We start from the raw sequence: 27,596 nt of genomic DNA, 5'->3' as shown, positions 1-27,596 counted from the left end.
CGTCTCAAAGTGGTCAGTGGCACAGCAGCATGCTTGTGCTGGGCGCCACAGCATGTCACTTAAAAGTATCCAACATGGTGACTTTCATGCTGCGCGCGTTCTACCACATAAAATTTTTATCACACATTTTTTATAAGCAGGGTGTAAACGACCTCTATGTCCGCAAACTTGCAATAAAGTCTCGTAGACGTGCAAGCACACTAGTGCCTCAGTAAGTGGATGTACTGAAAATCAAAGAGAGGAAACTCGGTCAAACGTGGAGATTGGGGCAGTCTGAGCAGAAGCAGCCTATAAAGCAAGAAGGCACACCACAACGTGACCTAACCCTTCTAACTTAGACAGTCAAGGCCAAAGACAAGGGGGAAAAACCTGGACCCTATCCCCCAACCTCTTTGCCATCAGGTTCCCCAGAGGTAGTGCTGGGGCAGCTTCTGTATCAAAGGACAGGTGGCCCCTGAGACCTGGGTTACACATACTACTTTAGTTTCCTCCTCCCTGAGCCAAGGACGGAGGAGGCAAGCAAACCTGCACAGCCCAGCAAACGCTGCACTGCCCTGCAGAGATGGAACGTGGGGCACACGTTGCACTTCTAGGCCTGGGCTCGGAATCGTCACACTTCTACCTTTCAGACTGTTCTCCAAGACAAACCTAAATTTACTATGTAATAAGGCAAAGGATGGAAAGAACTTTCAAAGTTCAAGTATAAACAAAAATGCTCTAATACCAAAGCCATGATAATAATTCGCCAAACAGAAATGAAGGTCAGCGAAAGTGCTGTAAGATTGCTGCAATATACCTGGGTGTTCATAGTACACTGAAGAGCCAGAGCAAAACACTGTCATATCAAACTAGAACACCTATCTCATCACCATTATGAATATATCAAAAAAAGAGAAGCCATGTATTCATTGGAACCTAGAAATCTGAAAAAAAAGAAAAAAACTAAAATAGTCTATCAGCCTCCAAATTTTTCAAATCATACGTAAAGTGGAGAAACAGTATTTGAGTCACATCAACTGTACCTTTGAAAGGGCCATTTAGAGCTGCCTCCTCCACGCACCCAGTGATCTGTATTTTGGGACAAACTGGGGCATTTTGGAAAGTCATGGCAATTCTTTTAAAAAGAGGGGACATGGGCTGAGCACACAGCAAAAGCCATGTCTTGCTTTAGTGAAAGAAGAACGTGGGTCACATCCAGCATTTCTTTGATAAAAGAGACATTTGGGGATGAGTCTGCAGAGGGAAACATTGAAAGCATTGCATCTATATAGAAATCATCTATACATTTTGCCTCTGAAAAGCCATCAGTAAAATAAAAAATCAAAAATAAACCACTTTGCCCTGACAGCAGAGAATGATGCATGGACTCTTGACAAAGCAGCTCTTGCTAGGAGAAAAGGCGTCTGCTGTTCCTCGCAATTGCACCACACAAGTCTGTTTTATCTAATGATTGTCCACTTGTGTATCTGTTGGAGCAATTCGGAAGAGAACATATTGAGATGTGCTTGTGGACATGACTGATGGTCTCCATGGAAGGCGCAAAGAGCTGGCACATGGACTTCTCTGTCATCCAGATGGCTTGGCCTGTCTGCATATGGATTTCAGGAAAAAAGCAAGGAAGAAGTGAGGTTCTGAGGGTAACAACAAACCAACACAGAAGCTGGGGTTGTAGCTCAGAGGTGCAGTGTCTGACTAGCATGCACAAGGCTCTGGGTTCTGTTGTTAGCTCCACACGTGCACAAAGGAAAAAATATTAAGAAATAAAGCAAAGTGCCATTTACCAGATGCACTAAATGCCATTGGATCTTCGTGGTTGGGGACTACAGATTTGTTCCAGAGAGCAAGGGGAGAGTGTAACTAGAGTTAGTCCTTCCGATGCAGTAATCCCTGATGCCTAGAATCAACTACAAAACCTTCATGCTTCCGCGCAGCCAGCCATGTGGTCTTTTGACTTAGGAAACACTCTGAACACTACTGGGAGAGCCTCTCTCTGAAGTCCTTCCCTTCCTAAGCAGCTTGTCCTTCACCTCCATGGAAGCCATTCTGTGGAGCCCTCAAGGAGTTATAGAGGTCAAGACAGTTGTTAAATCCCACACTGCTTCAGGGCAGCCCTAACTTAGCCACATTCTCGGAACAAGAAAACGCAAGGTGATCTCTAGCTTGTCCAGAAACATAATCACTACACCTGGCCTCTGTGCTCAGGACCCAATCAGGGAAGAATGCTTAACAAATAACAACAACAACAAAAAAAAACACTTCACAAATAAAGACACATGGTTGCAATGCCAACTAGTGCAAGTTTATTGAGAAATACACAGTGCGACAAGCTCCCCTCCCCCATTTTTTTTCCAAGACACAAAAGCAGAAGGCAGGAGATACAGCAGCAAGGTGCAGACACAGGCTGTTGGCAGCAGGGCCCCTGGAAGCCTCATGACACCTCAGACTGGACTGAGGGTGCTGAAGGCCCCTAGAAGCATCAAAAAGCTTACACAGTACCAGAAATCAAACCTTAAAATTATCTTAGCGCTGGTAAGAAACATTTTAGAGTGTCAAAGGCAGCTTCTGCATAGCCAGCAGCCAGCAACTGGGCAGCCAGTAACACAATGAAGTATTCAGGCAGCACATGGGGAGATCCTGGAAACACGGATGGTGGGGCCGGAGATTCAACGGGCTCAGTGGCTCCTACATGCTCAACAGGTTCTTCGACAGCCGGACACATAGGACTGCTGGTAGGGCCTGGAGACTCCACAGGTTGGTTGGCAGACAGTAGAGATGCCTCCCACTGGCTGGCTGACAGCAGAGATGCCTCCCACTGGTTGGCAGACAGCAGAGATGCCTCCCACTGGTTGGCAGACAGCAGAGATGCCTCCCACTGGTTGGCAGGAGCTGGAAACGCCTCCCAAGGGCTGACAGCCACCGGACACAAAAGCGAGTGGCCGGTTACAGGGAGTAGAGGAAGGAGTGGAGACGCAGGTCGTCTGTCGACTGCACGTTACCTGGGCAGGAGTGGAGACACAAGAAGTTCTCTGGTAGCACGCTGGCTGGCAGACGCTGGCCTCGCAGCATGACTCCTGACAATGGTCCAGGAGCCAGGAACTCGTTTGGAAGGAACTGGGCAAGCATATGCCACTCAGGCAGTCTATGTCACCGGCTGAAGCCGTGGCAGCTGGGCCCGCTGGGGCAGTATAACGTCCTCCAACCGGCCTGGAAGAGCAATTTCTTGGAGAGCAATTGAAAGACATGGCGGCAGAGAGAGGGCTGCAAGGCGTTCTTGAAGTTTAGCTGCACTGTGAGTGCTACTTCGGGCTCCTGGGCTTTTTATGTATCCTGGCTCATGGGTGGGGCTCCCATGCTCGTTGCCTTGGCTTGTTTGGCTCACACAGCCTTGCCTTAGAACATCTTGTGAATCTACAAGTTAATTGTCTCTCGAGAAGCCGTCTCCCTCGTAAAGGAAATTTAGTAGTTTGGTAACCAAATCATAAGTCTCCTGCATTGTACTTAGTCCGGGTTACGAATGCTGGTTGACAGCTTCAAAGCTATGGGTCATCCTTGCCTCCTACATGTCATCCCCTTGCATCCGATGAGCGTCCATCCGGCCACAGCTCCAAACACGCCCCTGTCCTGCCCCATCGTCACGCTCTGCCCCTTCTGGCCAGGACTGACAGAAGCCTGCACCCTGTCTGGTTTGTCATTGGCATTTAATATGCTTTAAACATAACTTAATCGGCCACTCTTCCACAGCTAACGGGTTTCTAATAAGGGGGGGGGGTTGCCCCTTCAGAATGCTTAATGGTAGCAATGAGAAGACTGGCCAAGGAAAAGGACACAGCGATTCACCCACAACCGGAGGCCATCCTCAGCCTCTGGACCAAAGCGAGAAAATCACCCGAAGCAGAGGGAGCGCTGGGGTCCCTTTTATTCCATTGAGGCAGCAAGTTACATGCTAATTAAGTGGGGCTGCATTCACAGCCAAGACCTTTTTTAAATAAATTGGGTGAGAAGTATCCCTAAAAGTTTTACTCTAAGAAAAATGGATAACAATCACTCATGAGCCTCATTGGGATGCCAGGAGACAGGCTTCATTAATTTTAAAATTATTGTAATATTAATTTAAAAGGCTATGGTGTCTTTCTCTGATTTTGCTCAATATATTTGAAACATATTTATTTTCACGCAAGCTCTTATAGATAGGGTGCATTTTAATCAGGAATAAACTAAAGACTCTTCAAGGTCATTGTCTCTACCACAGATAAGGACAGGCCAGGGTGGGCGGGACCAGGCACTTAATCAATGCTGGGTAGTAAATGAATACATGAAGAGGGTTCTGTAATATTTAATTATTCCTTTTATGCTTGGGGAGCCATACTGATGCTATTCTTTTTTGATTCATCTTAATATAATATAGTCAGCTCCGAGAAAAAGAATCGACTGTTTCTTTTAGTTTGCCTGTACATAGGTAAATCACCACTCCAACACAGCTTAAGTGACCAGAAATATTTCCACCTCAAAATAGCTCTAAAATCTGACAAGTTTTATGGCCTGCCTTACATGGGGAACAATAATGAATTTACACATATTTGAGGGCTACAGGCCGGGCCACAAAATGAACAGCTTTGTGTCAGAACTCATCAGAAGTCTCCTGATGATACACTCAAACAACAGGAAGCAAGGCTGGCAGCTGTATTAGAAAACCCAAGGATCCGCTTCCATGGCTCCAAGAGTGTGGTCAGGAGCCCAGAGAGAGATGTTAAGGAGATGACCACTGTCCACAATGTTGTGGCCATGCTCCTCTTACCAGCAAGAATGTCTCAGATGGTGTTTGAAGGTCAGAGTGCCCCATCAAGGGATGGGCTAGCTTGTTTTACAACAGCTGAGCCCTTTGCAGGCTTCTACCCATGAGGACTGGCAGACACACAAGGGGAAAGAACTCAGTAGTGCAAATGCAGAAAGAGGGAAGGCAGGAAGGAGACTGCCAGAAGCCATGACCACATTGCTAAAACGGCAGAGACTTTTTTAGGGGTATGTGTATGTGTGTGTATGTGTGTGTGTGTGTGTGCATGTGCGTGTGCGTGTGCGCGCGCGCATACATGCAAACACATGTGCCACAGTGTGCGTGTGGAGGTCAGAGGACCACTTTTAGGAAACGGTTCCCTCCTTTCACCATGTGAACTCACACCATCAGGCTCAGAAGCAAACATCTTTACCATCTCACCAGCCCCTAGCAGACTTTTTAAAAGTCTTCATCTGTCTCTATAAACTTTTCTATTGAAAGTTGAAAATCAAAATGGAAAATCTCTTCCATCGGCTTCGGGAGGATAGCGAGTGAGTGTTTTTAGAGCACGTGGGTCTCACTCGGCTGGTGAATCGGGAGCTCCATGGACCTCATCTCACCTGGTCCTTCCATCAGCTCCATAGAGGAGGCATTGGTTCAGGGAGGCTCAGTAGCCATCGGAGTTGTTCTGTTTATATCGGACAAAGTACAAATTCAAGTAGAACAGCGCTTAACAGCAACCAGGTTACAGCCGGGTGACTGAAACGTGTTGCGGTGCCTTCACTAAAGTATGATGAATTTATTTATTGAAAATCAGACCACCGATCCTACACTGAAGACAGAATAAAAGCTACAGTAACTCTCCCCTCCAGGTCATTAGCCATTCAGCAACAAGAAAAATGAAAGACGTCATTCTGCATACCATTTAATGCTTTTTTATTTAACTAGAGTGAAAGTCAAGGTCATTGTACATAAAGCAAAATCAGAGAGCCAGAAGTAACTTGAAACTACAGTTTGAGTCCACAACTATTTGTAATGGCTCTGCATGTAACTAACGTCTGGAGATTTGCAGAGTTGGGCATTGGCTTGTCCATTTTCCACAGAACCTGCCACCTTGCAGATGTTGAATGAAAACAGTCAGTTGAATGGCTTCCTTGGGTTTTCATTACTGAATGAAACTACTGGTTTATGCTTACACTGTGGCTGAAAGCACTGAAATTTTATATTACAATGATTTCAGCATTTGTGAGTCACATCTTTCATAGAGGCCGAGGCCTTGCCACCTAGAAAGGAAACCCCTGTTCACACCCTGCCATCCTCTGAAGCTGTATCTGGGGCCCTAGGCAAGCGGCTTTATGCTTGGGTGCGTCAAGGGAGGCCTCCTACACTAACAGCTTGGTCTGCAGTGCCAGGCTCAGACCACGGGCTCTGGGGAAGTGGTTGGGTCCTGTGGCCTAGTCTATTGGTATATTATTCATAAGTGAGCAGAATTTGGGAACGTGGCAGAGACTGGACAGTGTAGCCTGACTGGAGGGCATGGGCCACTGGGAAGATACCTTTGAAGGGACTACCCATGGTGTCATGCACTCTCCCTCTCCCTTTCTCTTGCCTCTGATTCTAGGCTTCTGTAAATTTAGCAGCCCATACACACAGGCACGCACGCACGCATGCACGCACACACAAGCACGCACGTACACCACAGTGCTTTCCCTCACTCTAATCCAAACAGTCATGGAACTAGCTGAAAACTGACAAAGTCTATGAAACCATGAGCTAAAATTGATCATCCTCCCTTAGTGTGTCTGCTCCCAGCAATGAGGTAGAGACCAGGAAACCCAATAACGGTAATATGACACGCGAATAAATTACAGATAATTCTACCTTGGCAGTATTTTAAATGGAATTAATCAATCATGCTTTCGCTATAATTATAAGAAAAAAACCCATTTGGCCAACTACCACTATCACTCCATAGTCTGTACAGCATGAGACTTCAATGCAGGAGGGGGAAAAAAGTGACTTGTAAGGATTAGTTACTGCCTCTCATTTGCATAAAGTGAGGGGAGAGTGTGAGGGAGAGCAAAGGAGGAGAGATCAAAGAGCCACTCTCTCCATTATCTTCATCACAGATGGATAATTTGCTCTCGTTTGTATAGAGCGCTCTAAATCTTATACAATAATTATCACCGGCTGGAAATGAGTGATTCTTTCACTCAAACTGAATCCCAGCAATCACTTGCAAGGCCAAGCATTTGGGAATGAAATGAGTTGGGCAGGTGTGGGAGGCTCGAGGCTTAGTATGCAGAGAGGATGCTTTTCATCAGGATGTTGGGAATACTGTTGGCCAGTGCTGGTCCAGAGAAAATGACAAATGGAGTCTCATCAAATACGGGCACGGTGAATTTGCAGAAAAGTTAATAAACCTAAAACAAAAGTTGATTGTTCTCTACTTTGAGGGAGTGATTGTCTTCTCGAAATTAAGCTATGCGTCTCTTAAGAAATATAAAAGAAAATTCAAATTCTTATAGAGAGAACATTATGGTTGCTGTGAAACTTAAAATTAACTCCATCTCAGCTGAGTAGCCTGCTTTTCTCTTTAGCTTAACACACACTCTCTGTTGAGTCTCCAGAAAGCCCCCCGACTGACACATTAGAAACCCTGAGGTGTCAGGGATGCCCTTAGCAAAGGCTGAAATCCGTATTCCAATCTCTCTTCAAAGAGCACCAGTCCTAAGAAGCGTGGAGTCTCTTGTGCGGGTGCCAACCACAGAGACAAAAAGCAGAGGTGAAAATAACCTAGCAACAGCCACTGAGACAACTGCATGGATGTTGCTTGGACAGCAGTAAGTAGCAATATAGTCTGCATAAAGAAAACAGAGCCTTCACCGGGCACTACTGAGGTGGGAAATTCCTGAAATAAACCATTCTCCCTCCATCCACATCACATTCCTGTGGTTTTCCAGTGTGTGCTTTTTTTTCCCCCTCTTCTTTTCTTTTTTCATTTTTTTAACAGTGGATCAAAATGAAGGTCCCTCCGGGGAAGGTGAATAAAATCTCAAAAGTATATATGTGTGTGTGTAGCTGTGTAGGTGTGTGTACACACATGCACATGTGTGTGTGTGTGTGTGTGTGTGTGTGTGTGTGTGTGTGTGTGTGTATCAATATAGAAATATGTAGTGTGGGACTACCCATAGGCAGCTGGCCTGTGCTCACACATTAATGGGGGGAAAAGCCCACTGGCGAGCAGACATTAGTGAGTATTGTTTGTGTGTTTGTGTACAAGGCCTAAGAGAGAAGGCACTAGCTCAATCACTGTGTATTACATTTCCCTGACAATCAGCCCTGACCTATGAGGTACTGAGCAGAGAAAGGGTGATTAGCAACACCATAGACACGGGATTGGAAGGAAGGTCTCTTCATGTCACCTAACTGACCTGTGCTTGCATCCTTTCAACACAGCCTTTCTTTGTCTGATCTGCCTATGAAGGGGATAAGGGGGCCAGCGTTGGGTCTGCAGGACCTTAGACTGGTAGCTAAAATACTACACAGCAGTCTTTGAAATCCTGAGGCCTGAAGGGTTGGCAGAAGTTAAGCCCCGAGGAGGGTTTTGCGGTACCCGGCACTCTTGTGTACTATGTCACTGGGCTTATCCAAGTCCTTCCTGTAGTCTTCCTGCAAACGTAAACCAACTTCCAGGAAGTGAAACCAAACAGTGTCGCTGTGGTTCTCCTCTTCTTGGGGGACTGCTGCCCACCAGCCCACCAGCCCACCAGCCCACCAAGGTAGGAGGAGCAGTGGACAAGACGCAGGTCCTGGAAGGCCGTAAGCACGTTGGAGATCAAACACTCCGGGAACCACTTCAGGAGCAAGTTCAACTTTAATCAGGAAGAACAAAGGCTGTATAGCCCTTGAGGAGTGGGTGGGGGGCTTCCAGGATAGGTGAACATAACTGGTTGTAACCAGGCACTTTAAGGATGCTTGTTTTTACATTTGGCAGTATGCTCCTATCACATGAGCGGGAACACAGTACCTAATTATTCTATAGGCGCGGTGGGGAGGGGGCATAGCAGGGAGCTGTGTCAAAGGCCATATAGCAAGTGTGATTAGGGACATCTATGTCTAAAGACACTCTCCAGATGGAGTCAGGCAGAGAGCAGGAAGCCCTGCTGGGGAGAGGGAGGCCTCCATCTACCTCAGAATGGCTCTCAGGACTGGGAGGACTGCAACCTCAAACGGAAGGGTCCTTCCAACATGTGGCCTTGCCTTTAGGACCCTTCATATACATCCTGTTTCTTGCTGGGTCCTCTGCAATACCATGGCAAAGAGCCCGTGCTAACTTGCTCTGAGCTCTTGCATGTGTCAATCATTAGTAGCATCCTTCTTGGACAGTAAGGGCTACAAACCTGAAGACAGGGGTGCTATCTTTCTCCTCTGGGTAGGCTGTGTGGAAACTCATTTCAGAGTCCCGCACAGCCTGACCTAGTGGCTTGCAACAGTGGCAAGCTTGGTAGGCCTTTTGAGGGGCTTCTTCCCTACTCTTTATCCCCACCATAAAATACCCCCTCAACTGTACTGAGTTCTGATTTGAGGGAAATTTAGATTGGGGCACCATGTTCCAATACTAATATATATTAGTCAGAGATATTGACAAACCTTTTCATTTCCATCTCAGCGCCTATAAAGGTTCACTCGGGCCCCTATCCATGCAATCCAGAAAGTATCTTGGATGCAGTCTGAGGCTCAGACAAGTCATACTGTTCTGAAATGAGCAAATAAGAAGCAGTGAAAGTCTTTACACACATTTATACTGTAGTGATTACCAAACTATTTTGAAGCAAAGAGAACAATGTTTTTCCTTAAGCATGAGCTGGCACCTAAGCATTGCCTTCCCAACTACTAAAGGATCATAATGCCTCGTGTTATTTTCACTTTGATATCATGCTTGTTTTCCAAAAGTAAAGGATGCCTTCTTTTCCCAAAGAGATAGACCCATTTTGGTTCTCGTGGTCAAAACTTACTTCTGAATATAATAAAAAGTAAGGCTGGGTTAGCAAAAATAGAAACTTCATGAACATTATAAGATAGTATAAGGTTTTTAAGAGGCATTATTGTTTAAGAAGTAAATTGAGGGGCAACAAGAGATCTCAGTGAGAAAAGGCACGAAAAGACACTTGCCACCAAGCTTGATGGCCTGAATTCAATATCTGTTGACCTGGCACACTAAACAGGAACAAGAGTCTGTGGTTAGGCAGGCCATGGAACCACAGAAATAGCCTGCCACTATTACTAAATGCTACATGTTTATCTTTATACCCACAGATTAGTGCCCTTGCCAGCCTCCATCAGAGGCTTCCATTTGCAGTAGATGGTGATTAGCACTGCACAGTCTTCAGCCCTGAAAGGACATCTTTATCACGCCTCTTCCTCTCAAGGCTCAGAGATCCCTATAGGGGGAAGATGGAGAAGCAATGCTTTCCAGATACAGCTAAGCAGCTGCACATATGAACCTACACCCGCTGTGAAAGAATGCACAAGGTCTGTGTAAGCTCAAGCCAGACACAGCCTCAGCCTGGAGAGGGAGGTGGGCACGGAGCCCCACCCCTACCCACGGGCTTCCTGGCAGTGGATAGCTGCTAAGAAGAGGGCACAAAGTTGGGTGGATAGGAAAGGGGATGCGGATCTTGGAGGAGGGGGTTGGGGAGAGAGTGACTATGATCAAAATGCATTGTACACGGTTGTCACGTGACTGATACAAGTGAGAAAAAAAAACTAAGAATTTAAGAGAAAATTGTGGACCAGCAGGAAGACTCAGCAAAGAAAGGTGCCTGAGGCCAAGACTGATGGCCTGAACTCAGTGCTTGGTTCCCACATAGTAGAAGGAGAAAACTGACTCTTAAAAGATGTCCTCTGACTTCCCACACATGCAGTATATTGCAAGTGTGCAAGTGCACAACACACTGTGTACAAATCAATATAGTAAATATATAATATAATATGTATTATATTATATAATTATATATATTATATACTATATTAAAATATAATATAAATATATTATTAATAACATGCTGATATAGAATACAGCAAAATTATCCTGATAAAAATCATGTTAGTGATTTAATTGGTTTAAGGTACTTCAAAATAATAAATATTTTAAGTGGTTAATTAATTCTTTTAATTTTTAAAAGTCTAACACAGAAGACTGTCCAGTAAATAAGACACAGCACACACATTCCAATCCCCTGTTCCCTCTTCTAATCATCAATTACCTTGTAATAAATTGCTTCCAAACTGATTATGATAAATCATTTATTGCGCCCACATATCTTGAAGCTCAAGGATTTGAACAAAACAAAGCAGGGAAGGCTGTCTCTGCTCCAGGACAGATGAGGACAACCAAGAGGCTGACTCTCTAGAACCTCTCACTGTCCTGTTTGGCAGTTGGTGCTTCCTGTCAGGTGGGATACCTCACCATGTGACCAGGACTTGTCCAGCGTGGTGGCTGATTTCAATAGTGAGGAACCTGGGGCACTGAGAATCAGGAGACATTCCCACCCTAGATGCAAAATCCCTGCAGCATCACTCTGCCTTCTCTGTATGTCAAGATGCTACTGAAACCAAGGGAATGTGCTAAGATGTTCTTGTTAGTAGGGAAGGGTCACAGTTCTGTGTGAGGATGTTTTGTCTGTGAAATGCATCTTGCTGTCCTTCCCTGGATCCTTTCAAGTCACCGCCATGGCACTTGGAGGTGGAGCTTGCTCATTCTCAGAGAATCTGAATTTCATGATTTTTTGTTTTGGTTTGGTTTGGTTTTGGTTTTTTGAGATAGGGTTTCTCTGTGTCGCCTTGGCTGTCCTGGACTCCCTTTGTAGACCAAGCTGGCCTCGAGCTCACAGCGATCCACCTGCCTCTGCCTCCTGAGTGCTGGGATTAAAGGCATGCACCACTACCACACCAGGCTCATGTTTTTTCTTGTTGGGGGTACTCAGACTATTTGGGGGACTCATTATCTAGGAAGAGTGTGAGGGACCCTACAGGAATTACAGGTCCCAGGAGAGCAACTCTAAGTACAATTTCCACTTGAGACCCAGCTGCTTGCCCTGTGGTAGGCAATAAACAAATCTGGCCAAAAGAAATCAAGTCTTACCTCTTTCAAGCAGCATGGGCCATGCCACAGCAGTCTCTCTGCCCGGCTTCTCTGTGGAATCCTATGCAGCTCATGGGAGAGAGTCTCTGTGTTCAGGGCACAAAGGGACTCTCAACAGGTACTTAAAATGAGAAACACTTTACTACTCTGGAAGGCTCAGGCCTTTGAAAACTATGCAGTCTTAGTGTTTTGAAGATTTTTTTTTCAGTTTGTTGTGTGGTTGGTTATTTTCCTCGTGGGTGTGACAAAGTACCTGGCACAAATACTTCTCAGAAGAAAGATCTGTTTTGGCTGGAAATTCAGGAGTTGTAGTTTATCACTGCAGGAAAGGCACAGGCGGAGCTCACAGTGGCTGGAGGATGCCCTGTTGGCTCCTTCACAGGAGCAGGCACTAAGCAGAGAAAACAGGCCAGAACCAGCCAGCGGCGGCAGCAGGCAATGGCTTCAAAGCCCTGCGTCTAGCAATCTGCTTCTGCCAGACCGGCCTCAGCCCCTACAGCTTCCACAGCCTTCAAAATGTATCAGCACAGGCTGGGGCCTGAGCACTCAGGCAAGTGTCTGCAGAGGGATATTTTGCCATCAAACTGTTACAAGGAGTAAACATTACGAAAATAGAGCCACGATGCTGCCCCGTGAATTGTTCCCCACACTTAAGTTGCCTTCTATTTTCTGTATTAACTTGTTCATTGTGGAGTTAGCCTCTGAATGTGTCTCAGAGTTACTAAGCCCCCATTATGATGTAGAGTGAGTGTCAAACACGACATTAACCTCTAAGGAGAATTTACTATATGTCACATTGAAGTCATCCTGGCAAGTGACAAGGGAATTACTCTGTCTTTCCCTCCCCACGCAGCTCATCAGCAGGCAAACAAAGTCACAGGTCAAGGCAAAGGCTCTACTGTCAGATAGTAACCACGGGGCACTAGTCAGCCCTGCTTTGCCCATTGCAGCTGACTTCAGCAGTGAGCAAGTAAAGGTGAAGTCAGCAGCTGCTTTGCCTAAATAACAAAACATGTAAACTGCTGGTGGTACGGACTGGTGGGGTAAAGGAAAATCTGGGACAGATGCTCCCTGTCATCTTTTACTTCAGTGCTTAACTTCAGCACCAATTTTCCCCATCAACACAGCCACTGACTTATCTTTCCTTGTCCAAAAACCCACTGTGAGCTCCACAGCAACTTTCAGCTCTGAGAAGTCTAGACTTAAATAACACCTTAAAATATTGTAAAATACTTAGGAAGCACCAAAAGAAATTTGCAAACAACTTAGATGTCCCTCAACCAAAGAACGGATAAAGAAACTGTGGTGCACTTACGCAGTGGAATACTACAAGAAAATCTTGAAATTTGCAGACAAATGGATGGAACTAGACCCAGAAAGACACGCTTGGTATATACTCACTTATAAGTGCCTATAAGCCCAACATAGATGTCCTCTGAGAGACTCCACCCAGCAGAGGATTGGGAAAGATGCTAGGACTTGCCACTGGACTCCAGACCAAGTGCTGAGAGTGGTATGGAAGAATGGGTGGATGGAAGGACCCAGAGGGTTCAAGAACCCCACAAGGAGACCCTCAAGACTAGTGGATCTGGACCCAGGTGGGTCTTGCACAAACTATTGCACCAACCAAGGACAATGCATGCAGTCAACCTAGACCTCCTGTTCAGATATAGCCAATGGCCAGCTCATTATCCACACTTGTGAGGGGAGCGGAGACTGCCTCTGACATGAACTCTGGTGCTCCCAATTAGATCACCGCCCCTTGGCAGGGAGACCATGTGGGCACACAGAGTAAGGGGAAGCAGGCTATCTGGAGGAGACCTGATAGGCCGTGGTCATGTGGTGGGGGAGAGCGGTCCCCTTCTGTCAGAGGTCTAAGGGAGGGGAATAGGGAAGAAGGGGAGGAAACAGGAAGATTCAAGCAAGGGGATAACAATCAGGATGTAATCTGAATAAATAGAAATAAATAAATAGAAAAACATTGCTTGCTTTCTGCCTTTCAGCAGCATTAATTTGGTGCTGTTGAGATAGGTCCATGATACATACATATATATAAATACATATATATACATATATATATATACATATATGTGTGTGTATATATATGATAAAAATAAATTTAAAAAGAAATTTGCAGTGTGACAAATTGTATCATGTATTATGCTAGGAGGAATGTTAGTAATTCCAATTTTAGCTCTGCCCTGGACTCTGAAATTATATGTCAAAACATGAGAATGCCAATAGAAAGTGATAAGAATCAGGACAAAAGAAAAGAAACAGAGTGAACGTGTGGTTTCTTCAGAAATAACCAAGCTTGAAAGAAACGGCTTCAGAACCAGATGTTGAAGGATGAGCGTGTTTCCTGTATCTCGGCATCTAAAGCATAACCCTAAGTACCAAGCTGATGGTCTAGCTACTGGAGCCTCTTCAAGACCAATGTTACCTTCACTGAAGAGGAGAAGCCTCAGGGCTTACGATCAGTCAAGCCTGAGTTCTTCTGTCCATGTAGTGAAAGTGACATTCAGACCAGCTGAACCTTAAACAAAATTGCTCAGATATAAGTCTGATGTTATTTTTCCAGTTGCTTGTTGGAAATATAATCTCCTAAGTGCAGGGCACAAACATGCCAGTGTGACTTTATGGGACTTACACATACTCCCTTGTTTGTGCTTCAGTCTCTCAAGTTTACCTAACTCGACCTGAGGAGATGCCCCAGCAGTTAACAAATGTCCTGCACAAGTGTGAGGACCTGAGTTTTAATGCCCAGAACCCACGTAAAACTTGGGCATGGTAATGCAGGTGTGTAAGCTCAGCCCTCTTATGGTGAAACGGGAGGCAGAGACAAGAGAACCCCCAAGAGCCTGTGGGTCAGGTAGCCTGGCAGATGCAGCAGGAACGAGACCATGTTTCAAACTAGGTGATAGGAGGACCAACACCTAGCATTGTCAAGGCTCTCCTTCTCTCTCTCTCTCTCTCTCTCTCTCTCTCTCTCTCTCTCTCTCTCTCTCTCACACACACACACACACACACACACACACACACACACACACCACATACACATATACACACAGAAAGACAAGTAAAAAGAAATAATAATAAAAGCAACTTTCAGGGAAAATCCACATGTCATATAGAAGGGCAAGAAATGAAGTCTACAAGAAGACACTTCTGATTGCCCATTCTGGTCCGATAGACTCTAGCCAAGCGATAAGGTGATATAAGCTAGTGGATGAGAACCATGGGGAAAGAGGTCATCCAGGGAGGTTTTGGTGTACAGAAAAGAGCCCCCACTAACAGACTATTGTGCTCACATTCCAAAGAACAGTGTTATGAATTGCGTTATGAATAAATGTGGTTACATCTGCATGTAAATATAATTATTAATAATAATTAATAAAGTCTAACTAATTTGAATCTCTCTTCCAGAGATTGTTAAGCCTAAATAAACACTAAAGCCTCAGCAGCCATATAGATGGACTCTGGTCCTGTGGTGACCACCTGCCCAGCCCCCATGCAAGTACCAACACCAGCTCCAATCTGTACAGTAGATCCACATGTCAGCAACCAAACCATGCCCTCTCCTAAAGATAGGATCAAATTCTAGCACATCTTTTTCTACATCATCGAATGAAGCCCCCTCCCCCCAGGTCCTTTTAGCAAGTGATTATTTTTAAGTTTAATGCCTTAGATATGGCAGAAGTTGGACAGACTGAATGATCAAGACCTAAAAAGCATGATGTATTGCTCAAATTGTTTCCATTTCTCTTATGGTTGAAATGTCCTCACAAACCAACTCATCTCACAGTCTACTACTCTATTGTGAAACACTAAAAGGGTTTGGAACCTAAGCCAACTATCATATTTAGAAATAGGACCTTTGAGAAGTAATTAATGCCAAATACATAAATTCACAGTCAAACCCAACACGGACTATGGTTTTATGCACAAAGCCTGATGACTCTTAAGGGAGATAGATTGCAACGCAATCATGTGAGGAGAGCCTACTGCCCATTTTCATCAATGGACAGATCATTCAGCGGCAAAGCCAAAGAGAACATTGAGTTCAAACTATGTACTAGAATAAATGGACCTGAGAGACGAATGAAACAGTCCATCCAACACACATGTGTCCAGCAGCATCCAAATCAGATCAGCAGTAAACAGAAGAATAGGAAAGACTGACAAAGAGGGGGGATTAAAAGAAAAACACAACTAACAAGTCTTTATCCAACAACTAGGAGAGAGAAAGAGAGGGAGAGAGAGAGAGAGAGAGAGAGAGAGAGAGAGAGAGAGAAGAAGAAGAAGGAGGAGGAGGAGGAGGAGGAGGAGGAGGAGGAGAAGAAGAAGAAGAAGAAGAAGAAGAAGAAGAAGAAGAAGAAGAAGAAGAAGAAGAAGAAGAAGAAGAAGAAAAACAGAGATGCAAAAGCAGACTAGCAAGTGCTACCACAGGAATACAAAGAAACATAAGATACTTTGTATGATCCCTTCACTCACTTCTTTCTGCCTCAAAAAATTAAAAACAGTGCTACCATATGAGCTCTCAGCCCAACTAAGACAGTATCTAAAGGAGATGAAAGCAGTATGCTGGAGTTAGATGCACTGCAACTTCTTCAAAGATCTAGTCACAACAGCCACATGTGCAATCAGCCTACACACCTGTCAGCTCACAAATGGATAAGTGAAATGTGGTGTGAACACACGGTGGGATATTCTTTAGCCATAAAAGGGAGATGCTCTTGATTTCCAACACCCATGAGCTGGAGCCAAGCCAGGCTCAGAAAGACAAGCAGCACATGACCTCACTCCCGTTGCATTGGAAAAGGGTTGATGGCACTGAAGCGGGTGGCTGCAGGTTAGGGAGTTTGTGAGCAAGTGAGGAGGCAATCTGGATAGAGAATGCCTTACAGTTAAAACAAAGGATACATTTGGGAGCTCCGTTGCACAGCACGGCAAGAACGGCTAGTGATCTATTACATTCTCCAAGAGTGCTGGGTGAGGGTGCTGTGTTTTCACGTTTGTTAACTATGAACACCTCACGCAACTGTTCCATGACGTACCCAGGCTGCAAAGCATTGTTAGACACAGTAAGTGCGTACAATTTCGTCTACCAATTTTTTAAAAAAGTTTTCGTAGTTCCTTCCCCAACTTTCCCACTGACTCACTGCCTGACAAGAGGCTCCCCGCTGAAGTGCCCTGGATCTGTTCCACCACCGCCTGTAAAACGAGGATAATGGAGCTGCCTCAGCGGGGAGCTGCAACCGCGGAGTTATGGCGCGGGCTGCTTTGTGATTCATACTTAAAAGGCTCTACAGGAAAGCAAACTGTCGTTCAGCATCGCAGTCTTCGCCCAATTATTTTCAAAATTAAGAAGAGATGAACATTCCATCCACCTAGAAGGCACAAAAACAGCCTGGTAGTTCCCAAATGGGGAAAGGTAACGTCTGACTTAGCTGTTTGGTGGGAACCTGGGGGTGCCATTCTCCAGGAAAGGCAAAGCTGAGGGAGGGAGCTGTGGAGTGAGCAAGTGGTTCTCAAATCTGACAAAAAGAGAATTTCTACTTTCGAGTCACCCACTGGAGCCCAGCCGAAGAGGATGGTAGATTCAAAACCAAATCCTCCTAGGATTTAGCCTTCTAGCCATATTCCCAAATGTGTCTCTTTGACCTAATGCTTCCTACAGTCAGGGCGATGGTTTTCACATCTTAAGGGTTGTGAATTAAGAGTCAATACTTTTAGATTTGTTCTTATGGTAGAGGACATTAAAACAGAAACATTTGATTCTAAGCTGCATGGAGTGGTCTAGCTGGACTATAAACTGCCTACAAACACCTTGGAAGAGAACTCTAGCAAGGACACTGTTCACTGCTTATAACATTATAATTTCTGACACCAACTATTAATTCTATTTATCTATGTTGTATTCACTCTCACTTTTAAAATATAACTGCACAGAAAATGAATAAATTTTCTCCTGCTATCATCTGGTAGACTTCCTTGCTAACAGCCTCCTGGGACTCTTGACACAGAAAAATCACATAATCACCCTCCTCTGATTGAGAGGATGCTGTAATTGAGGTGGCTCTGTGGTGAATGCCAGTGTCTTGGATATGGTGCAAATAGTGGGGTAGGAAGTTAGCAAACGGTAGTGGGGGGACTGTGTTCACGCTCTCCCCTAAAAAAAAAGAAAAAAGAAAAGAAAAATGACAGAAAGAAGAAAAAATTCTAAAAAACAAGCAAAACCAAAGCAAAGACTAGAATGAGATGACCAATAAATAAATAAACAAACAAACAAACAACACTTGGGGTGACAAGAAAAGAAGGTACTGCCTAAATAAGTACTACGTTTTCTAGATCCTCAAATGTCATGTTGGATTTTTCATTACAGAAATCCCAATCATTAAGTCAATGTGTGACACTTAGATGAAATGGGGGCGGGGACAAGCTGCCTATATTATCCCATAGTTTAATATAAAAAAGTGTAAATGAGAGGATCTCGCTACCATCACCTCCCTGTGATCTTGAACATGGCATTCACAGTTCTCAGACCCTTTTCTTCTCTGTAAGTGGATCTGCCACAAAGATGTGCAAATGGGTTAAGTGAGTAATGTGTGGGGCATTCAGAAATTCAAAATGCAATGGCTCTCCTCTCCCTTTCGTTTCATTTCAAACAAGCTGATTTTTCAAAATAAAAATTAAATGTTTAGTTTGCTTAGAACTATGGCACACTCCTAGAGATGCCCCAGCCTTGCGGTGTGTGCAGCTAATACCATCCAGAACCCAAACCTGCACTATCCAGTCATCACGGCTTCTCAATTGGAAGTCGGGACTGGGGCTCACAATGCCAGCAGGAATTCTTGGACTCTACAGCAGTTATGTTTAAATGTATCTGATCATCTAGTCAATGGACAGGACATTCTCCACAGTTGAGTGGAGAGTGGGGTATGACTTTCTCACATACTCTGGTGCCTCACCTTTGACCTCCCCCATATTTGTCCATGTCCCCTGGAGGAGGAGACCTGGTGGCACTCAGAGGAAGGATAGCAGGCTACCAAGAAGAGACTTGATACCCTATGAGCATATACAGGGGGGAGGAAGTCCCCCTCAGTCACAGTCATAGGGGAGGGGAGTAAGGGGAAAATGGGAGGGAGGGAAGAATGGGAGGATACAAGGGATGGGATAACCATTGAGATGTAACAAGAATAAATTAATAAAAAAAAAATTTTTAATGTATCTGATCTCCAGATATTCAGTATAGCTGTGGCCAGGTCAGCTCACTGGCCATTATCAAGTTACCATAGTGACAGAGATAGAGGGTTTGGGTTTTTTTTTTCTACATTGCAGAAAGTAAAGGCCTAAGAGAAGATTCTTCTGCTGGGCAGGTGCTGCACACCTAGACTCCTAGCTCCTGAGAGGTGGAAGCAGGGAGACCAGGGATGGACAGGGATGGACACTTCACCGCATCCTTGGCTACAGTAGCAAGTTGAAAATTAAAGTTGTTTGTTGATTTTTGATACTTTAATTTTCAAAAATGACAGTAAAGAGAAATCAAATATCCTCAGGGCATTCTAATGGAGCTGAAGCAAAGACAAGCCTTTCCAAACACTGCGCTGTCTATGTGTAGTGGCAGGACATTGGTCCCCTCACAGCCAGCAGCTGATTCTGCAGAGTGAAAGGGCCCCTAAGTGTCCTGCGCACTCAGCTGCTTTGATCAGTTCCTCAGGGCAAAAGACAAAGGCTCTCTCGGAGCATTCACTGTTCACAGCAGAAACTTGGGGCAGCAGGCAGGCAGCTCAACTGCTCTGTGGCTGCTGGCAAAAGATGAATTCCTTAGGAGGAGAAAAGGAAGCACCAAAAGTCAGAGGGGTGACAAGAGTGCAAGTGGGAGAACGTGAGTCAGTCCCACACAGTAAGGTGCCAGGGGACACGCTGAAAGGGGCCAGAAAAAACTCCTCCAAGATGCTGGTGGAAAAGGAATTTCAAAGACAAGGGTTTCTGTTTCCCAGGGCTGGCTTGTCCAAGCTGTTGATGTGCAAATGGGTCGTGTGTCCTTTCTCTCTGGGGACACAACCCAGGAACCACAGTGGGTGCCTGAAACCATAGTAATACTGAACCATATGAATATTATTTCTCCTGATCTAATTATCTAAACAAATTTTATATGCAGTTTGCCCATTAAGTAGAATAAAAAATTAACTTTAGAGTTTAGCAGCCACACAAGATGGGAGAGAGAGAGAGAGAGAGAGAGAGAGAGAGAGAGAGAGAGAGAGAGAGAGAAAGCAATAATAAAATATTCAATCACTCAGGAGTTTGGCTTCTACAAGAAATATTTGCTGAGCTCATGTTATATGGCAGGCATAATTCTAGACGCCCATATATTACCAATTCAGGGCTGCTTATCCAAAAAACACATGTAGTCTGTGGAGCATCTAAATTCAATCATCCTTCAAGTTGCTTCATATAGCACCTAAACAATTTATTTTAGCTTCAGAAAAAAAAGTACACGTTTTTGCCAGCTAATATTTAAAAGCAGTTTCCAGTTATATTCTCATGCAACCAAATAAAGAACAAAATGCTAAGGAAAATGTATTTCTTTATTCAAAACTGAATCCCTCCTCCTCCTCCCCTAACTCACAGAAATCAACATGCATCTGTTTCCCAAGTGCTAGAATTAACCATGAGCCCCCAGCTAACTCATTTCTTCTTAAAGGTTCCATTTTAGAGGAAGATGCTGGAGTCCCGGGTTCTTCTCTGCACCATTCCACTATCCACACTGCTTCCCTTTCAGCCAGGAATTCCGAGCCAGCCAACCTCCCCTCTGTCTCCTCTCTCTCTCTCTCTCTCTCTCTCTCTCTCTCTCTCTCTCTCTCTCTCTCTCTCTCTCTCTCTCTCACACACACACACACACACACACACACACACACACACACACAATTCCATCTCTTTATCTTCTTCATCCAGAAGCTTAGATACTGAAAAGCTTACAATTATCTTCTTCCACATCATGGTCCATTGTGCCATTGAAGAAGCATTTCCATTTTAACACTCCTCATTCCGATTTTAGTCTTTCTTGTGCAAATTTGGAGCAAACTTGCTTTACTGTCTTTTCTGCCACATCCAAAGCTCTGCATAGCTTTCTCTCTCCTCCCCCTCCCTGTCTCTCCACCCCACCTCCATCCTTGCCTTCCTCTGTCTCTCCATCCTGCTTCCATCCTTGCCTTCCTCTGTCTCTCCATCCCACCTCCATCCTTGCCTTCCTCTGTCCCTCCATCCTTGCCTTCCTCTGTCTCTCCATCCTTGCCTTCCTCTGTCTCTCCATCCTTGCTTTCCTCTGTCTCTCCATCCTGCTTCCATCCTTGCCTTCCTCTGTCTCTCCATCCTGCTTCCATTCTTGCCTTCCTCTGTCTCTCCATCCTGCTTCCATTCTTGCCTTCCTCTGTCTCTCCATTCCACCTCCATCCTTGCCTTCCTCTCAGCATTTCTCATTTTAATCTCTTATCCTTATGCTTTTCTTCAGTATTCTCTGGCATTTTTGTTGGAATCTGGAAAAAACGTTTCAGTTTAGTTCTCTGTCTCCTGAAGAATGTTTATAATGAACACTTCCTCATTGTCTTTTCAAGTTTCAGAACCTCTGTGGTGCCATTTTGAAGCATTGTGTGGTAATATGTCCACATTTCACGAGGTTTGCCTTAGTTCTCTGCAACCCCCTAACTCATGTTAATGTCTTTTTAGACTTTAAGCAGAAGGCTTAGGGCCTCAGCTCTACTCCATATATACGTGGCTATTCCTGAGGCTACTTCTGTCAGGTGATGGCCTCTAGAGAAGATTAGTTTGGAGTCTGGTGCTTTATTTTTTTGTAGGGATTTTTCTCTTTGGCTCTTGCCAAATCTGTGGCTTAGAGCATGGAATGGAAGAAGCGGATGTGTCTCGAAGGCATTTTGCCTCACTGGAAGCTTTCTGCTTGAGCTCAGGAATCTCCTGTCCCACACTTCCATGTGCTGTTGAGTCACACGTGATCCTGAAGGAGTCAATATGTGCCCCTTTCTGAGCAACACCAGCTGGATGTGCCCCAGCATCCTAATGAATGAATACATGGGTTTCTGGGTACCAGGCAGCCCCAAGTCTTCCTTTCCTTGTTTCCTTTGCTTTTTTTTAAATGTAATTTAATGTTTAATTTAGTATAATACATTTCAATCGAACTTTGTTGCAACAAACAGGAATGTTGCTGCTTAATAATGCCACTCCATGCTTCCCAGTCACAAGGTCTGCATTTAACATATCTTCTGTGAGAAGCCAGCATAGGTGGCTCATGGTGCACGCATCTCCGGTGCTTGCTGTCTGGAAGTGAGCATCATACAGGTATTTTAAAATCAGGTCATGAGAAAGAAGTTTCTAAGTTTTCTAACCAGGTCAGTCTTGAAGGAAGACAGGTAGTGCACAAGAGGTAGAAGAGGAGTCTTGGCACATTTTACCAGCCGCTTGTCTCTCATACATGTGTCATTTTGGTGAGCCATCTTGTTGAGTCTGCTTTTAGCTCAATTTTCAGGTGAGTCACATCAAAACCTCACACTACAAAAATGGCCCAGATGCAGCAGGGAGTGGTGACGCATCCTAGAACCTTGTAAAGAAGAGGAATCGTGACTACAATCACACAGACACTATTTTGGGGGTATTATTTTAAGCTTATTTGCTTTTTGGTTTTTATTTTTTCTTTATGACCACTTTATCTCAGATGGGTACATGGAGCTCTGAGTGAAGGTATTGATGCTAAATAAGAATCCACACGTAGGAACGCTCCGGCTCCACTTCTGCTGACCTGTTAAAAATATCCCGACAAAAGCTGCATGGGAAACAAAGGGGTCTGTAGGCCTTACAATTTCAAGTTGCAACCCTTCATTTTGGGACAGTCACGTAGCTAGTCACATCACAGCCACATCAAGCTGAAAGAAAGAGTAAGCACAGATTGCTTCCTTACTGTCAGCCAGCTTCAATATAATATGCCCAGAGAACGGGGTGGCTGACCATGGGCTGGGTTTGTTCTACATCCATGAACAAACAAGAAAAATCCCCCATAGACATGCCCACAGGCCAGTTTGATCTAGATGACTCATCATCAAGACTCCCCAGTGTGGTACTATGTTGAGATGCTGTTACATGGGGTTCATCTTAGCTCTCAGCATCCCACTCTCTCAATAATATTGGTTTGTTGTTGTTGTTGTTGTTGTTGTTGTTGTTGTTGTTGTTTTTTAAGACTTTAAGCAGAAAGCTTAGCGGCTCTAACTCCATCCCGTATATACATGGCTATTCCTAAGGCTATTTCTGTCTGGTGTTATAATTAACAAGCACAAGAAACCAATTGATAATTTGGCTAAGCAGATAAAAACATCTGCCACCAACCCTGATGCCCTGTGCTTACTCCCAAGAGAGAACTGACACCCACAAGTTGTTCTCTGATTTGCACATGCATACACACGTGTTTGGGCACACACACACACACACACACACACACACACACACACACAAATAATTTAAGGAGAATGAAATCCATCTATATAAACACATTCATACTTGCATATTACAATGCACAGTTATCACAATGGGATTAGTCATCTTTCTTAACGCTCACAATATCTGTGTTCTCCGGCTCCATGGGGTCTGATGAGCAGTTTTTACTGCTTAGTAAGAAGACAAATTGGACTATTTATCTCAAAGCCTTCCTAAGTGTGAGAATATTTTCTAGCGGTTTTCTCTTGTCTGTAAATGGCCACTTATCTGACTAGTAGACAAAGAATAAAGCCTTGGGGACACAAGGATAAACAGCCACTTTAGAGTACTAGAGGACCCTGGGATGACAAGTTTGTAGCAAAAGCAGAGGGCACCATTGCCACCAGTCGACAACCTGGCACTGTGCCTTCCCTTCCCAACACGTAGAATTTAACTGAGAACAGAGGAGGAAAGTTGAGGGTCAAAGAGTTATACTTGCAAAGGGGCAGAAAGGAAGAAATCGTTCAAAACTATTACGGTGGGGACAAGGCCTGCCCCTAGAAACATGACAGATATGGCTGCTGGGTCACATGTGTGTCAGGAGGTGGCAGAGAGGACAGAGGCTGTGCGTATGCTCTGTGTTCTGACCGACGAACAGCTGAGTGATTGGCTGCCTAACATTCCCTGAAAACACCAGCCTGACACAACCACCAGTCTGGAGCCAGGGGGCGCAGACAGGGAGCTGGCCTGAGATGACCACAGGTCAGGTAGAAGAACCCCACCTCGGGCCTAAGGCCCCAAGACAGACAACCCTACCATGGGACCCCTGGGACTGGCTGGGCAAGGCGCACGCCTGAGATAACCACCAGACTGGGGCCATGAGGCCTGGACAGGGAGCCGACATGAGATGATCCCCAGTCAAGGTACCACACACGGCCTGTGAGGCAGACCATGCCCAGGATGACCCCAGGGAGGTTGCAAGGGTGGAATGTGGGGAGGAGGGAAGGAAGAAATGAGTAGGACTGCGGTGCATGAGAGGGATTGGGGTGCGTGACGTGAAACTCACAAAGAACCAATTAATAAGTTTTTTCAAAAAGATGGGACCATGGAGTCAGACCTAGCACTCGAGAGGCAGAAGCCAAGGGAACACTGAAAAGTGAAGACCAGCCTGGTCTACATGAGCACTCCAACCCAACCAGGGCTACACAATGAGACCCTGTCTCCAAAGAGATGGGAGTGGAGCCATGACACTGAGATTGTTCAGTGGGGAAGAGAGGGTGATCTCACTTCCTGCTACATACAACTCAGGCAGTGGAAATTTATAGCTGAGCAGCAGGTTGGTGGTCAATGTGTAAAATACTTCTAGAAGGAAACACCAGTGATACCGGGGCACAGATCTAAGACTCAAACATAGGTCTAAGTGTTGAAGGCTTCATCAAGAGGCTGGGGAGCTACTGGGAGGCTTCCTGCACCGAGGTTTCCTGGAACTGCATGACCTTGGGCTTGACCTGCCTGGGCAATGGGAAATGAAGAAATGACTGAGACATGTACAGAAAACTAGGATTGGGTGGGTCATGCGCTTTTGGTGGAGATGCACAAGCGACCCAGAAACTTGGTGCACTTATTAATTCCAGAAGAGTGAGGAGGTGGGTTTATTGCACACCACTGTATGGGAAGCGGGTGAGCTAATTTAGGCAGAGGGTCACTGTAGGGGTGTAGTGTCAGTCTATAGGCATCCAGGAGGAAGGAGTTGTGGTTGGTGCTTTTTGCACATACTGTCAACATCTGTGGCAGACCAGCAGAAGGTCATACCATCCCTGCAGGACTGATCTGGAGCAAGCCTTGCCATTCCCATGCTTCTGAGGCATTTGAATCTTGGTTATGTCAAGCTATGTCAACACATACGTTCACTCATGGCATCACCCCCACCCTCCAGGAAGTATGACATCTTTAAGGTTGGGGACTAATGAAAGGAAGTTAGGTCATGAAGGGAGGTAGCCTTGAAAAAGACTTTAGGAATTTGGCTTCTCCATTTCTCTCTTTTCACTCTCTATGTATCAGCAAAGTAAACAGGCCTTCTCTACCATATGTGCCCACCAGGATGTACTGTGTCACCACAGGCCCATGGACTGAGTCAAAACAGACCTTTCCTCCTTATAAAGTTGCTCAGTCTCAGTTATTTTGTCATAGCAACATAAAGCCAAGTAATATAACTGCTGTATTAGTTACTTTCTTGTTGCTTCAATGAAATATCCAACTAAAGCAAATGTATATGCATATACATACACTCACTATATATATACATGTGAGCATGTGCTCACACACACACACACACACACACACACACACACACACATTGGTTCATAGTTAAGAGAACACAGTCCATTATGACAGTGGAAGCATGGTAGAGGGAATATCTCACAGCTGTGATGGGGCGCTTACTTACATTTGAATACTTCTGGATCAGGAAGGAGAGGGATTACAATGAACCATGACCCCCAAGGCCTATCTCCCAGAGATCTACTTCCTCCACTGAGACCTCAATTCCTAACAGTTCAATAGTCTCCCAAACAGCGTAACTAGCTATAGACTATGGAGCATACACTCTTGGGGTATTTCACATTCGAACCGTAACAGTGGGTGAGAGGGACTCTGGGAAAACTGGACAGAAAGGATTCTTGCTGAGTCAGGGCAGGAGGTCCAGATATCTATAAAGGATAATGGTGAGTGAGAAATGATCAATGAGGGGATCAGATATCAGAGATAACCAGATGCCAAGGGTAGATGTTCTTGCTAAACTGATTTAGCAGAATCCTTTGACAAAAATGTATTTTACACGGAAGTGGAGAAGGGCATGGGGCAGGGGGTGTTTAAGGCTAATTAAAGTTTTCTCCAATAAAGAGTCTTTATTATCATGAGCTCTTCTAATTTGTACTCTTGCACTTCAAGCAGCTAGCCTTCAAATACCATGAAGTTGCTTTCTGGCCAGTTCTGACCCGCTGTTGAGGGAAATGGAGGAATCTGTGAAGCACTACACCATCAATTGAACCAAAGCACGAGGTGTTAACCACCTTCATCAGTTGTCCACAAGAGCGATAGGTAGAAAAAACCACCTCAAACTCGGGCCACATAAAATAACAAGAATTTAATTTTCCCAGGGGCCTCTGGGTTGTTGATTTAGTGTGGGTTCTGCCCAGAACTCCTGGACTCAGCTGGGCTTTTCCTTATCTGGGACTGGTCACCAACAGTTGATCATAACACCCTTGACTGGGAGGTCTGGGACAAATCAGCTCTGATGCACAAGCCTCTGTCATAGCAAGCCAGATGAGTGAATTTCATGACAATCACAGAGGAGCAAGAAAATGAGCAACATCCATCTCCAACCCTGCTTGGGTCCCATTTGCCAATACTCCAGTGTGTGTTAGGCAGGTCCTTTGTTCAGGCCAAACTTAAGGTGTGAGATAATGCATGCACCCAGCAGGCACTGAGGAATTACAGAGTAAAGGGCTAGAGAGATGGATCAGCAGTTTAGAGTACTGTCTGCTCTTGCCGAGGATTCAGATTTGATTTCCAGCATCCACATGGTAGCCCACAATTATCTTTAACTCCAGGAGATCTGATGTCTTCTTATGGCCTCTGTGAGCACTGCATACATGTAGCACACATACATACATACATACATACATACATACATACACACACATATACATACATACAGGCAAACACTCGCACATGTAAAATAAAAATAAAAACAAGAATCACATGGTAAAGGAAGTGGTAAACAGAATAAGTACTGTTAGTGCAGCTAACGTTCCACAGATCTTGGCTGCCATCTTGTCTACTAATTGAGGCAGGGACATCCAGACCGGGCTTCTTGCCCTATGCCATACCTAGAACCTGGTTTAGCATCTCAAAATCTTGAAATACCAATTCAAATGACAATATCTACTCAACTATCCCAACACAATAGAAGCTAGTCCATTAAATAATTACATTGGACCAATAAAATGTATTTACCAATGTATTACCAATATAATCAAGTCCCATCCCAGTAAGTCAAGAGATTGTGGTAACTTGGTCTCTGTTCTGCTGCTATGCAATGCAAAATTGCTCTCCATCAAAGCACTAAGTTTTGGGAAAGGCTGGAGCAATCATTATTGTGCCTCATGGGAGACTTCCCAAGTTAGGGGTAAGCAC

General features: G+C 44.8%; 1 protein-coding gene across 1 annotated transcript; it reads right to left on the bottom strand.

Annotated features, from left to right (window-relative positions):
* Positions 1–2,277: 2,277 nt before the first annotated feature.
* Positions 2,278–3,311, bottom strand: KRTAP11-1 (keratin associated protein 11-1). The gene has a single exon (XM_084800544.1). It carries the CDS (start codon positions 3,240–3,242, stop codon positions 2,691–2,693), a length of 552 nt encoding a protein of 183 aa, XP_084656670.1. The 5' UTR covers positions 3,243–3,311; the 3' UTR covers positions 2,278–2,690.
* Between the last annotated feature and the right edge of the window lie 24,285 nt (positions 3,312–27,596).

Source organism: Acomys minous (genome assembly GCF_964271855.1).
Source record: "Acomys minous genome assembly, chromosome: 11".
NCBI classification, from domain to species: Eukaryota; Metazoa; Chordata; class Mammalia; order Rodentia; family Muridae; genus Acomys; species Acomys minous.
The sequence above is the reverse complement of the archived record's forward strand: the minus strand, read 5'-3'. Positions and strand labels throughout refer to the sequence as shown.